We start from the raw sequence: 14113 nt of genomic DNA on the forward strand, positions 1-14113 counted from the left end.
CAACTGGTCCCTGTTTTGATAAGTTGTATTACTGTTTCCGCACTTGTCCCACTTATTAACTATTCATCCTGTAACAGCCAGCTTTGCTGTAGTAAGGGGCAGCCAGCAGATTCAACTCAAATGTTTGTCTTGTGGTGTGAGAACCGTAAAATACGGTTTAATTATCGAGTTGAATATTTTAAAATGAAACAGTTTTTGTGTAAATATTATATTTGTAAAATAGTTTGTTATTATTGATGCTTGATATTTTTAACGATGACAATAGCGCTTGCTTTTTCTGGATCTGGTCACTCGCCAGAGGTGGATCGGTTTCAGTTTTTTGATTGGACGAACATGCTGGTTTGATATTGCGTTGTCATTCATGCATTCCACTCTGAATTCGTGCCATACTAGTCGAAATATTCGTGTTATCTTATTCTATTGAATATAAATAGTCAACATTGTGTTGTTCCGATGCAGTTATCCTCAACTGGCTAAACTTCTAGTCTTAACTAACGATGATTTTGCTTTTCTGCTCGATTTGAATGTGCAGGCTTTAGATGTTAGCCTAGGAAGTTAGATACCCCTTCGATTCTAGTTTGGCACCTCAACTATCAGAACTAACGATATGAACAAGTATACCCACGATATGTACATAGATAGATACACTGGGGGACTGTGAAATTGTAGTATTGTATGTAGGGTTTTGAAACAAAAAAAAAAACACATAAATGATTTTATGATATTCTATTGTATTATATATATGCATATTTCTTGAATGTTTTTTTAAGAACCAGTTTTTGTGTTTTGGATGTTCGACGTATCTAAACACTCCCCAGCAGTATCAGTATGTCGACATAGATTTATACTCGGTGAACATGAATTTTCCAAACTCCAAAATTCATCAAAATATACGCATAAATATTTGATCTATTTTGATGTTTCGTTCGATAATGAGTCTGTCTGGTTGCTTATTGTCATATTTTTGTGAATCGTTGAAATGTTTAAGTTTCAAATGATTAAACAATTGTAAAATATACAGTTGTGTCATATATATGTTAATTGTGTATGTGTTTATTTATAAGATTCTAATGCTCTAACATCATATTTGATAATTTCTCAAATTTGTTGCTATTTTAAACCATTACGTATAAACAGTAATTTGTTATGTGAATTTAACTAAAACTATATTCATTCATTAATTAATATCCTATAATGAAGTTGCATTCCACTAATCGTAGCTAATTCAGTGTCCTGTACAGATATAGCATGCAGCAATATCATATACACTTAAGATACTTATTTTTTTATCATAGTTGTCCGAGTTCTACGTTTCGTATTGTTACGAGCAAGGTAAACCAGTATTGTGTCGTGTTGGAAGAACTTGTACTTCGTGTCCCAGTCTTTGTGCATCGTCCACATGTGAAACATTCAAAAACATTTCGAAATAACTTATGATTTTGTAAAACCATGGAAATATACAATTTTATATAGAGGAACCTCGTTAAAATGACCATTTCATTAGTTATTACAAATCTTGAATCTGTCCCAAATAGGACACAATTTCAATGATTTCATCCCAGTTATAACAATGATTTATAACGAATAGATTTTCTGTTTCCTATCATTCGTTGTAATGAGGTTCCGCTGTAGGTAGTTTCAGTTATCGGTAATTCTTATTGTCAGTAATTTTGGGTGTCAATTTTGTCGCTTATTTGCTATGGTAGAAATCTTTTGAGACCAAGGCCCAGTTGAACAGTCCTGAGTGAAGTTCATAAAGTGGTCTGAAAGTTAAATTGGCTTCAGAACTAAGATAGTCTTAAGCTGGAAGCCATGACTGCAGCTGGCTCCTGGTTTACATGTAGATCGTTAGCCTTTTCTAGTAACTTGAGTTTAAATCTAAACCAACTCCTTGTTTACGAATGGTGTTTACTGGAACAGATATTGAAATTAATTACTAGCTGATATTTTCAGGTTTGATCTATTGAAAATGTCAGTCTAGTATAGCAGGTAGTTTTCCGATGTTGTTGAATCATTTCACAAGTTTATATTCAGTCATAGGCTTATGAACAATAATGATTGATATTACGTACGAATATCGAGGGTATTTTTGACGATGTTAATTTTCCCACCTCCTCAAATATTTCATTGTAGATTTATCGCTTTCACAGCATTGTATGATATGTACTTAAATGATGTAATAGAATAAATTATTTGATGATTCTTAACCCTTAAATCAATGAGTTTAGTTTTCTGTATGAAGAGGAAACTAGTATACATCTCCAGTCACGTCAGTCCAGTTTCCAGCATCCAGAGACCTCTTAGAAATTAACAATTAAAATTCCGCTAGGGGACCATATGGTACTGCCACCTAACGCATGTGTTGTTTCTGTGAACTAAGATGGGTTCGAAACTGGGGCATCCTCGTCTTATCATTTATAATTCAACCTCCAGATGATGTCCACCCCAATCAGATTATAAGAGCCCAAACAAATAAACAATGAGGTTCAAATAATAAATAGAAGAGTTTTGTTAAGATAAATCCAACTTTATTTACACACTTTATTTTCACACATGATTTTTCCACTACAGCAATGCTCGTTTATCCAATATATGTGTTGTTCACAAGAGAGCTGTAATACAGTAATGGGTTTGCACCGGCTTGCTTCATATCTATGACCCGTTGTTTTGACAAATCTTCGACAGTTTTATTTTCATTTAAAATAAAGTTTGGTCATTGATTATCTATCTAGGAACCTATAAATTCTAGAAGCGGTTCTACGATGTGTGGAATGCGGTAACTACGAGGCGTCGCTGATAACACCCACTAGAGCCGGTCTGATCGTACGACTATGTAATTTATAACCTATTTTACTGACAACAGCGACCGTACCGGGCTCTTTATCCGGTGATGGCTGCTGGAATAAAGCTTCGTGAACGTAGGGGTCGAATTTTTCACCGGCCGATGGATTTATCTGCTCTAAACCGTGACGCGTAAAAACTTTATGTAATTGCGTATCCGTCATAACGAGTCCTTCGTATAAATTCTTCAAGTGCGGATTCGAATTAGTGATCTCTTCTTTCGGTATGCTCTCCGTCGCTTTACCTAAAATATCGGCGACTTCCAGTAAATCTTTACAGAATCCTTGGATTCCGAATATTTTCGCGTCGTCCGCTTGTTTTTTCATTCTTTGACGAACGTTTTCCGTCTCGGCCAAAGCTCGCTTGTATTTATCCTGAAATAAGAAATCATCCACAGTTCGTAGTTAAGTCAAACAGAATGAAAAAATGAAGCAAAACTTCATAAAAATAGTTTCTAATAACCTCAACTTCTTTAATGCTATTCATGAGTTTCTCTTTTTCTTCTGTTAAAGTCTGTTCTCGCTCGCTGACATGTGACTCCGGTGCCGCCTCCGATGACGCCGAATCTGTCGATGTTTGTTCTGATTTTTCATTGCTTTCGGTCGCCGTGGTGCTGTACGAATAACACCCCAGTCTTAAATATATAAAATCATTCGTTCAAGTCTGATTTAATATAATATACGACAACATTAAATTCTGTGAAGAACGACCAACAGATGTTCATTGTTGAAATTTGGAAGTTATTTTGTTGACATTTATCAAATTATTTCTTGTCAACGAGATGATAAATAGCACTTTAATTAAAGCTAGCGTATTCTATTCATCTTTACAGGGAGTCATATTTGCCCAAGTTCTATCTGAAATACTAGAGTAAGGTTGGATCTAATTGGTGTCACTGTCAACTACGATTCCATTCTCTCTGCCTGACTGATTCATCAGCGATATGTTTGTTTCTCACACTCGCCGCAGTCTCTTTCAGGGTGGATTGGAAATCTGATGTTAGCCACCAGTAGAGTTTGTTTGTTATTCCCAAACTGGAATAAGTTCAATCAAACTTGCTTATGTAATACCGCCTCCGATGACTGATCGTAATAAATTCAATTTGCAATTGGATTTGATTGCCGGGTGACTAAATACGGTGATTATTTGAGATTTAGGCCAGTTTTAAATGTCATTTATGAATCAAAAATATCGTTTATTTCGTGAGAAACATTTTTATTACCTCTGTGAATGTACTAAAGCAGCCCTAGAGGCAGTTATGCTTTTTAATAGATTTGCACATGCACGAATTGCAGCCATTTCCTGGTTTTAGTTTCGCCTTTTGCCACCAGATGGCAGCGGCTCGTGCGGAACATTGCGGAATGAAGATGCGGCACAGTCCGAGCTGCAGTCCAATACGTTCCCGGCTGAGTCCGGTTCTCGGTCAGATGTGGTGATGAAATGAGATGAAATAAAAATAATAAAATGGCAGCGTTTGTTTTTGGTCCACTTCCAAGTTCAGCGAGCTCTGACAGGTAAAATACCCATTTACAAACGACGATTTTATCTTCATTCATTGCTCTTAAACATCTTCTTTAATCTAAAATGTGAAACAGATTCGGTTAACAGTAAACAAGCTGCTTAATCAGCCCTTCTTCAGTTGAACATGTGAGCGTTTTTCAATTCAATCCAAAATTGGCGCTAACTAAGGCCTAATAACCAATTAGTAATTAATAAATGAGTGCCTAATTCTATATTTCTAATATTGTCATCATTGTCAATCAGAAGAAATGGCTTAAAAGCAGTAGTGGCAATAAGGGTTTAAATTTGCTAATCCAGCAGTTTTTGGTTTTTAATTCGTTGTTCAATTAGGCCTATTGTTAGTTAGTTACCTAATCGTTGGTGGTAAGCATTTTATAATCGGATGGGCTTATACCAACGTTAGGGACGACAAGGACCAAAACACGGTTGAAAAAAGTAACACTTCAAAAATATACTTTCTATTCACTTCAGTCCACAATTAATGGCTTTATTCACAAACTAACACAGGTACCTTTCGCAATAATCCAATTTTATGTATGTTTCGAGTGATTAGTCAACATTATTTTGAGAAATTAATCAATTTCTCCACAAATTTCGCCATTGGCCGCCATTTCTCTGTATTGCACATGTGGCATGATAAGACAAGGGGACCTACAAGGATTTATATAAAACTCTCAAGACGAAACGACAATTTTTATTTTTGATGGTTTTCCAACTTTTATTTCAAATCTTCGTGTTTTCCATAACAAATAATGAAATAATAAATTTCTGGTAAAAGAAAAATGTGAATAAGTGTTGATTTCTTAATTTTTTTTTAATTTCGTCGTTTCGCTTTGTTAGTTTGTGCTGTTGTCATGGCCTCAGTCCACAGGTGCCAGCACCTCCAGTAATTTTCAAAATGGCAGCTGTTGACTGGACGGAAATTTACTCTCACTTTACGGCCGATTTGCACATGGATTAAGATCGTCAGGTGAGGTGTTATAGGTATCAGACAAACAACGAATCTGTTGTGCGTCGATTACAACAAAAATTAGACAGATATCTTAAGAGACAATGAAATGCCAGGCAAATTACTCGTCAGTCAAATTGGCTGACGAAGATTTCATACAAAAATGACCTTCCCATTCCTGACTGTGGTTTGTGAAAATATCCGATTGTGAAACTAAACCACAGACAGGTTACTGACTAGCCTATTGTGTGTGTGTGTTCGTTTTCAATCTTATGCATAAGAATAATTCCTAGTTTCATCAAATTCATAATCGGTATTTTGAGTCTATTGTACTTCAAATGTCTGCATTATCTGCATAGAAGTGTGAAAATAACTAGCATTTACTATCATCCTTTGTTTAAACTGTTAAAAAGAATGTCATTGTGGCTTTTTTCAGTACCTAATGTCATTTCCACTGACTGTTTTTTTTCCTACATTTGTGTATGTGCAGGATTGAGTGGACAAAGACAAAAGAGTGTGAACTGTTGTTGGTTGTGTTGAGAAAGGCATATACTCATGACCTGACCACTGACCTGGAAAACTGGGGCAATCAGAAAAATCTAGGAAAAAATCAGGGAATTATGACAAATTTTGCCAAAAATTCAGGGAATTTGAATTGGGTCTATGTTATTGACCACACATTTCTTTATCAATATTTGATTCATAAAAAATGAATTCTGTGTTTAGGCCATATCTAAAAAAACTCAGGGATTTTTTTAATTGGTGGAAAGTCAGTGGCGCCATCCCATCTTATTATTCAGTCCCAAATATTATCGTGTTAGAATCTTGAAATGATCATCTGACAAATGATTAGATTCCAAGGAATCATGATTTCATGAGCTGCAAAGGTCTTATAGTCTAGAAGAAGTGTTAGGATGACTATTTTTTCAGCTTCAATTATAAAGTTTTGGGCTTGGAGTAATTATCTTGGCTCCAAGGTTAGGGTAGGATTAGTTAGTTACCTAAGTGTTGATGGCAAGCTTTTATAATCAGATGGGGTTATACTGTGAACTAGGGTAGGGGAAACTATTGATGAAATCATACAGTATTAACTCACAACTGCTTAATTTTTCTGCCTAATTAATCATCTGTCAAATAGAAAAATCTCCATGAGGATCAATATTGGCTTCCAATAGCTGCTTCTCAGAGATAAAATATATCTTCATTACTTCAGTGTATTTATTAAATTGATTTAAATTTTGAATAGATTAAGCAGTTATAGTCATTTTTATGGAACTCAGAATACGTTTATTCTTCTCAATTGATATAAAGATAATGCACTGTAGTAGTCAATGTACAGAGGGTAAACAGCTGGTTTTAAAAACATTGAATTGATGATGGATAAAACTCTACCTTATAAATCAATATATGATCATTTAGAACTAACTGTGTATAGTGTGTGGTGTATAGTGTGTGCGACAGTAAGCAGGCTCACCGCAGTATGGGGTAAATTTCTGTTAACGTCATCAAAATTCCATTGAAACCTTTCTATTTAAATCAGCTTTTTGAGAAAAATTTCTTTGAGAATATTTTGACCAATTTATGAAATCGGAATTCATCAACAAACTGTATATAAAGAAGGCCTGACAGTATTATTGGTAGTTTCTGGTAGGTAGGCCTATCACTTTGAGTGAAAGGAATTCCCTAAATTTGATTCCCTTAAAAAAACATGAGGGTTGGTAATTATGTGTCCTGAAACCTTATCACTTCACATCTTGTATTTAGGAACCCCTGAGCAACAAGCAGCAATTCTTTTCACAATTCTGCCCTTTAATTTACACCAAATTCTTTAACGCAGTCAGTGATTATATGAAAATAATGTATGGATACACCATAGTGTCCTTGGATACACTAACAAAGGCCTATTGATTCTAAGATGAACGTTGAATTCACGGGTTGGAATTTGGGCATTTTAGATGCACTGCCAAATCACTGCTGGTATCATATATCGCTGTGGATGTCCTAAGCAACTCACAGCAATTTGATTTAATGATGATTCAGATCTTTAGACGAAATTTTGAAAAATGTTATAATTATTAAAACACATTAAAGATATGTGAATGACGTTTTGAAGAAACTGAAAGCAAAGACCGAAAATCTTGACTTGTTGATATCACACCCCCATTTTATCCAATCGATGCCCTTTCGTTTCTGAACTAATAAGATTAAAGAATTTAGACTTTATCTTTATAAGTTTTGAAATTCTTAGAAGATCGCGTAACTATTGTTATTTTTTTGTAGCCAGTATTTATCTGATATTTAATGTAGGTTATTATAAAGTCAGCAGTCTAGTGTGAAATGTCATTAGTTAATTCCTGAATAGCGTTCAGTGTAGGTTCATTCATACGGTATAGGGCAGGTCTAGGCACTGTATTTCCTGGCTGTAGTGTATGTACACTATATATATATAACGCAAGCAGGAATTACTGCGATAGTTTGTTGTTGTGAAGTACAGTTTACTCCATCGAAATCATGGATGATTTATCAGTTCTCAATTCGACTAAATATCACAGACATTTCATACGGCGCTGTAGATCACAATCCGATGCCGTCGTTCAGTCTTATAAGTTTTTATCGTTCGGTGAATTCGGTTTAAAACATTTCTTGTCGAGGTTTGTGTTATTAGTTTGTTTGTTTGTTTATCTGATATTTAAATTCTCCGAGATCATTTTGCCAGTTTGTCCGAAGATCAGATCCGGGTTGTGTTCGATTAATTAACATCTTTATCTAAATCTACTGTAGTATCTTATGAAGTATTTGTGAAATAGTGGAAATCAGTTTGGAATAATCACGGAACCAGAGTAAAACAGATGTTAAAACTCATGAAATTAGATCGGTCACGGACACTTTAAACCCTGCACTTTTTTTGTCTGAATATTTGATAGTTCTGAGATTTAATTAGTAGATCGACGCCGCTATGCGTATATATCTAATGATCGATGTAAAATGACACTCAACAGAAATATGTAATTAATTCCATGATGAGAATGTTGATTGTTTTGTGTATAATTTCAGTGGAAGTGGTGATGATATCGAGGGAAACAATCAAGAATGCGGCAGTCCGCCGAAGAGTCCGATGAAAACTCCGCGAAGTCCGGCGAAAAGCCGACCACGAGCGAAGAGTACGGCGTCGCGTTTAATACAGGAGCCAGTCGTACAGTCCGGGTCGCGTACTATCTATACAGCCGGGCGTCCTCCGTGGTACGATACATCCGGACAACTCACTAAACCATTCGTTATCGGTAAGTCCTCGCACATTCCTCAAATCCCTCATTCATTTCAACAGGGTTCATATACAATGGGGGGGGGGGAAATACTTAAAATGAAAATTAGTGAGATATTTGTATAAAACTAATTTGAAATCCCTTGAAATGTTTCCTAAAGCTAATATTTATTCGACATTTCAACTTTAAACTAATAGGCTTTGTCATCTTCAGGAATATTGTAAATATTATTCATGACAACAAAATAAGTAGATATTGAATCATTAAGCGACTAATTTGTGGATAAAATGTGATAGAAACTAGGGTTGATATACTGAATAGTATTGTAACAGTTACAAATAAAAAAAAAGACAAATTTGTATATTAAGTTGATTCGTTGTCAGTTGTCTTGTAAATAACGAAGTTAATTTCACTGTGTCATTAAAAACAACGGTGTATAATTTACAGGTTTATGCGGAGGCAGTGCATCGGGTAAAACTACCGTAGCTCGGATGATTATAGAAGATTTGAACGTACAATGGGTTAGCTTACTGAGTATGGATTCATTCTATAAGGTATAAACATGTTTCACTCTCTCTGTACTTGAACTCCTTACGACTATAGAATATGTTATACCAGTATATCAGTAAAACATATTGTACCGATATATCAGTAAAACATACCAGCATATCGGAAACTATTTTAAAGGTCACCACAGATATGCATAGTTCAAAACGTAGATATTGAAAAATATGATGATTATTTACACGTTGATTTATTGCCCATTGTTAAACATGCGGGAGATAGTTAAACCCACAAATACACGCTGCCCTCTAGGTAGATCAGATTTCATCTTATCCCGTGATTATTTTCAGCAAATTCAAAACAAAATCTGGGCCCAGTTTTATTAATGGGATTAATTCGATTTAAGACAAATTCAATCAACATTGAAGAAATTCGATCAATACTTTAACCTTTTTTGTGATCCAAGAATACAATGTTAATCCTTATTTCTCGAGCTGTGGTGTTTAATAGATACAATTGTATTATCATTGAGTTTCATTTATCATTCAGGTTTTGACCGCCGAGCAGCACGTTCTAGCTCAACAGAACAGATATAACTTCGATCATCCAGACGCGTTCGATTTCGACTTGTTGAAGAAAACTTTACAACGATTGAGAAATGGAAAAAGTGTCGACGTTCCGGTTTATAATTTCACAACTCACAGTAGAGAGAAACACATGGTACGTTAGAGAATTTAGAGAATTTGATTATTGGGTCAATTTGACAGGGTCCCTACAACTCCTTGAATCCTTGAAAACTCCTTGATTTTGAAAATATTTTTCAAGGTCCTTGAAAATCCTTTAATTTTGAGAAATATCCATAAACTCCTTGAAACTCCTTAAATTCTGGGAAAGTCCTATTAAAAATTTTCAAAAGGTCCTTTTCAGAAGACAATGTATTCTATTATTCTTCATTGTGTGACTTGTGAGTGAAAGTTGTTTCACTTTGAGATTTAAAACATTTAAACATGTAAAACCAAAACGGCACACACAACAACTGATCAAAATTTGAGAAAAACATGGATTTTGTTTTTGAATTTTCGACTTTTTTTCCTTATATATGACCGCGAAAACCTCCTTGAATTTTGAAAATTACTCCTTAAAAAGTCTTGAATTCTGGATACCAGGAATTGTAGGAACCTTGTTTGAGATAATTGGCAAACATGGATGAAGTTACAATACAATTCCATTGTCACTATGGCATCCTCCACCAGGACCCAGTTCCACAGTTGCGAGTTAGAGTTAACTCTGAGTTGAGTTCATTTTCAATGAGTTAACTCACTGTTAAATCTTAAATCGGAACTGTGGAACTGGACCCAGGGGCTGCAGTTGCTCAAAACTTGGTTAGAGTTAACCGGTGGATATTTGACAAAGTGACAATCAAAGTTCATCATTACTATGGTATTTATCAGCCGGTTATCTGTAACCATCTGGCCCCAGTTCATTAACCCTTTAAGCAACTGGCCGCTGAACAACAAAAGTTGACCTTTTAATTTACGAAACTCCCCTCCTTTCACAAATCACAGGATATTCATCAAATTATTTTCATGATTTTTTGCAGAAACGAATTTACGGCGCGAATGTCGTTATATTTGAGGGAATAATGACATTTGTTCACAAAGATTTACACGAGGTTAGTATTTTATTGAGATGAACATTTCAGGAGAATATCTGAATAAGATTTTATCCAACCGGTCGTATTTCATGGTTTCTGTATTTCGTGGTTTCTGTATTTTCAAGTTGATGGATCTGAAGATATTTGTCGATACGGACGCCGATATCAGATTAGCTCGTAGATTAAAACGTGATATAATGGAACGAGGACGCGATTTAAACGGTGTTTTACAGCAGTATCACACGTACGTTAAACCAGCGTTCGAACATTACATCGCTCCAACGATGAAAGACGCCGATATCATCGTACCTCGCGGAGCCGAGAATGAAATCGCTGTTAATCTAATCGTACAACACGTTCATAATCAATTAGAACAGGTTCGTAATCAGACCAGACTTCGGTTTCACGAAAAAGTTTAACGAGTTCAGTCTCTGCTAGTTTTAAATGAGGACAACAATTCAAACTTAACCGTTTTAAGTGACCAATTGTGGACCCTCCCATGGCTATGTACATACTCATGGTTCCCACACAACAGGGAAATTGGGAAAAAACTTGGGAAATTTGAAACAATAATCCCCGGTTTGGAAATATTTGGGAATTTGAAAAATTTTCCTCAAATCAGGGAAATATTTGGGAAATTCATTAGATTTCACATATTGCATTTGCCAAGAGCAACTTTCTTCAGCAATTTCCCTTGAAAATCATATTGATCAACCAGTCACCGCTAAAATGTTGACTGTAGAATGACAATATGTGTTGATTGCCATTTGAGAAAAATGAAAAATCACCAATGAAATACTTGGGGAAAACTTTGGAATTTTGAATTCATATAACTGTGGGAACCATGCATACTGAATGGCTCGTTATATCATGCTTCTTCCTAGGGTTAGGTTAAACTTATAAGTAGTAGTCAACGCAATATATTTCATTCTAATCTAACTGACTGTTTATTTCAGAGAGGATTCAAATTCCGATCTCAATTAGCGTCTGCTCATCACGGTCAGAAACTACCGGATACGTTACACGAGTTGGAGAAAACTCCTCAGATTCGTGGCCTGCACACGTTCATCCGGAATAACGATACGCCGAGAGATGAGTTTATATTCTATTCAAAACGATTGATGCGTTTACTGATCGAGTATGCGCTATCGATGTTACCGTTTAAAGAAGTTTCCGTTCAGACGCCGCAGGGAGGTGATTATAAGGGCAAACGACTCGATACAAATATGGTAGGTTCACAGGGTGGCCACTCGGTACCTGGAAATCAGGGAAAAGTTGGGCAATTTTCTTTTCTTTAAAAATTTCTTATCTTTAAAATCTGTGTCTTACGTATTTAACTGTTAATTGATTGGATACTTAGCAGATCAAGTCAGGGAAAACAATGTGCGTGTCAGGGAATAATCTGGGAAAAACAAGTCAAATAAAAGTGGCCACTCTACTGTATTTCCTCTCATAATGCCGTTTATCTTAAATCGATTTAGGAGTTTAATCCATTTTGTGAAATAGGATCCTGTGCAGCGTAACTGAGTTAAATATTATATCAAAATCTATTTCACAGCTATGCGGTGTATCGGTGTTAAGGGCTGGGGAAACTATGGAACCGGCTTTATGCGAAGTTTGTAAAGATATACGTCTAGGAAAGATTTTGATCCAAACTAACGTCGAATCTGGTGAACCAGAGGTAATCTTTTAAATTACGTTAAAACTCTTGAACATACGTAACCGGTAGGTCAAGCCTTGAGCAGTTGAATATAATCCGTTCTTAATTTTCAGTTGCATTATTTACGTCTGCCAAAAGAGATAAAAGATGGAATAGTGATATTAATGGATGCGACTGTAGCTACTGGAGCTGCAGCGATGATGGCTATTCGTGTTTTACTCGATCACGACGTCCCTGAAGAGAATATTATACTGTTATCAATGCTGATGGCTGAACAAGGTATGTTAAAGACTTTCTATAAAAATCTATTCTATGACCCAGAAACTCAGAAAACTCTCGAATGAATGAGGGAAAACTCGGGGGCCAGTTTTGTATACTGAAATTACCTGGGGGTTTACTCAAATTGAGTTAGCCCCTAGTTCCAGGGAATTTGATGACATTTGCCAAAACCTGGGAAACTCATAGTATTAGAAAAATATAGTCAAACATAATGGGAAAACTTGGGGGATTTTGTAAATGGTGGAAAGAGACCACTCTGTATAATTTCATTCACTATAGAAGGATAGATATTGGTGCTCCATATACCAGATATATCCCTGTATCAAATAGTAACAGTAAGAATGAATTTGTTTCAGGTGTTCATACTTTAGCTTACGCTTTTCCGAAAGTAAAAATTGTCACAACTGCCGTAGACAAAGAAATCAATGATCAGTTTCATATTATACCGGGTATAGGTAAGTACGCTAACTCCTAGAGGGCGCTAGCCTAAATTAAACATTGTCAATTTTGATGAAAAGAATAATCTACGTTACAATCCTAGAGCCTTTGATTTGGAACCTTCTTTCGTTTGTATTTCAGGTAATTTTGGCGATCGATATTTTGGTACAGAACCCGAAATAGACTCTGATTTCGATTCAGAAATGTGATTATTTAGTTGCGTGTGTGTCATGTATAGATTTATCAAAAAGATCTCATCTGAGGGGGTGGAGAGATATCTGAGAGTTTGTGTGAAACCTGATGATAAAATTATTTACTTTAATGATAAACTTTTAATGTAAACTTTAAATGTAATTTAACTCTCAAAATGCAGAACTAAAACCAAATTCATTAAGTCTTCTGTATGCTTGATGGTCTGAAGTACTGTGTATTTCTTTCTTAATGTCCTTGGTTCAGGATTTGTAGCATTTATTCCTCTTTTATTGAGGGAATTATTGTTGATAGAAGTAGCAATCTTTGTTTATTACACTTGTAAATAATCATGTTTTGTTACGATGTGCTAATAAAAAATGAAATATGATGTAAAGAATGCATTTCCGTTGTTATTGTCTTTACTCAATGATCACAGGAACTTGCTGGATGCGAGAGGAGGTCCTCGGTTTGGAGTCTCTATATTTTGGTGGGGGATCTGAGGAGTTTCTAGTGTTGACTGATACACAAACCCTCTATAGGCACAGCATCTATCGAATATTGTCCCCGATACACAGTAAACCTTGCCTTACTCAAACATGGCTTACTCGCACCTAGACCAACCAACTCATACACAAATGAAATCATGTTTTTCTGACTTCCTAACGTACTTTCCTATCCTTAACTCGGACTTAGCTTACTTTACCTTGGACCAATAATGCTAGTCCCAGTTTGTGCGAATTAGACAAGGTTTGCTGTATCTAGGCACTTTCCAACAACGAGGACACAAGAAACTAAAGCGTGTTGCACTCGTG

General features: G+C 35.6%; 2 protein-coding genes across 2 annotated transcripts; one reads left to right on the top strand and one right to left on the bottom strand.

The window, feature by feature from the left end:
• Positions 1-2506: 2506 nt before the first annotated feature.
• Positions 2507-4255, bottom strand: LOC141900745 (grpE protein homolog 1, mitochondrial-like). Its single transcript, XM_074787771.1, has 3 exons — positions 4064-4255; positions 3304-3475; positions 2507-3215 (listed from the first exon to the last, which is right to left on the bottom strand). The coding sequence occupies exons 1-3, from the start codon at positions 4138-4140 to the stop codon at positions 2781-2783; spliced, it is 684 nt and encodes a 227-aa protein (XP_074643872.1). The 5' UTR covers positions 4141-4255; the 3' UTR covers positions 2507-2780.
• Positions 4256-7659: 3404 nt separating this feature from the next.
• On the top strand, positions 7660-13664 carry LOC141900743 (uridine-cytidine kinase-like 1). Its single transcript, XM_074787769.1, has 11 exons — positions 7660-7962; positions 8366-8592; positions 9022-9128; positions 9628-9798; positions 10679-10750; positions 10858-11109; positions 11689-11961; positions 12291-12413; positions 12506-12671; positions 13028-13126; positions 13251-13664. The coding sequence occupies exons 1-11, from the start codon at positions 7823-7825 to the stop codon at positions 13316-13318; spliced, it is 1698 nt and encodes a 565-aa protein (XP_074643870.1). The 5' UTR covers positions 7660-7822; the 3' UTR covers positions 13319-13664.
• Positions 13665-14113: the final 449 nt, after the last annotated feature.

This window comes from Tubulanus polymorphus, chromosome 2 (genome assembly GCF_964204645.1).
Source record: "Tubulanus polymorphus chromosome 2, tnTubPoly1.2, whole genome shotgun sequence".
In the NCBI taxonomy this organism is placed as follows: Eukaryota; Metazoa; Nemertea; class Palaeonemertea; order Tubulaniformes; family Tubulanidae; genus Tubulanus; species Tubulanus polymorphus.

What these genes read in the sequence shown, in the direction of transcription:
- LOC141900743 (XM_074787769.1), top strand. Translation starts at nt 7,823, where the DNA reads ATGGATGATTTATCAGTTCTCAATTCGACTAAATATCACAGACATTTC. An exon ending in AACGACTCGATACAAATATG is followed by an intron (nt 11,962 to 12,290) that starts GTAGGTTCACAG and finishes TCTATTTCACAG; the next exon opens with CTATGCGGTGTATCGGTGTT. An exon ending in TCGAATCTGGTGAACCAGAG is followed by an intron (nt 12,414 to 12,505) that starts GTAATCTTTTAA and finishes CTTAATTTTCAG; the next exon opens with TTGCATTATTTACGTCTGCC.
- LOC141900745 (XM_074787771.1), bottom strand. Translation starts at nt 4,140, where the DNA reads ATGGCTGCAATTCGTGCATGTGCAAATCTATTAAAAAGCATAACTGCC. An exon ending in GCTTTAGTACATTCACAGAG is followed by an intron (nt 3,476 to 4,063) that starts GTAATAAAAATG and finishes TATATATTTAAG; the next exon opens with ACTGGGGTGTTATTCGTACA. An exon ending in ATAGCATTAAAGAAGTTGAG is followed by an intron (nt 3,216 to 3,303) that starts GTTATTAGAAAC and finishes TTCTTATTTCAG; the next exon opens with GATAAATACAAGCGAGCTTT.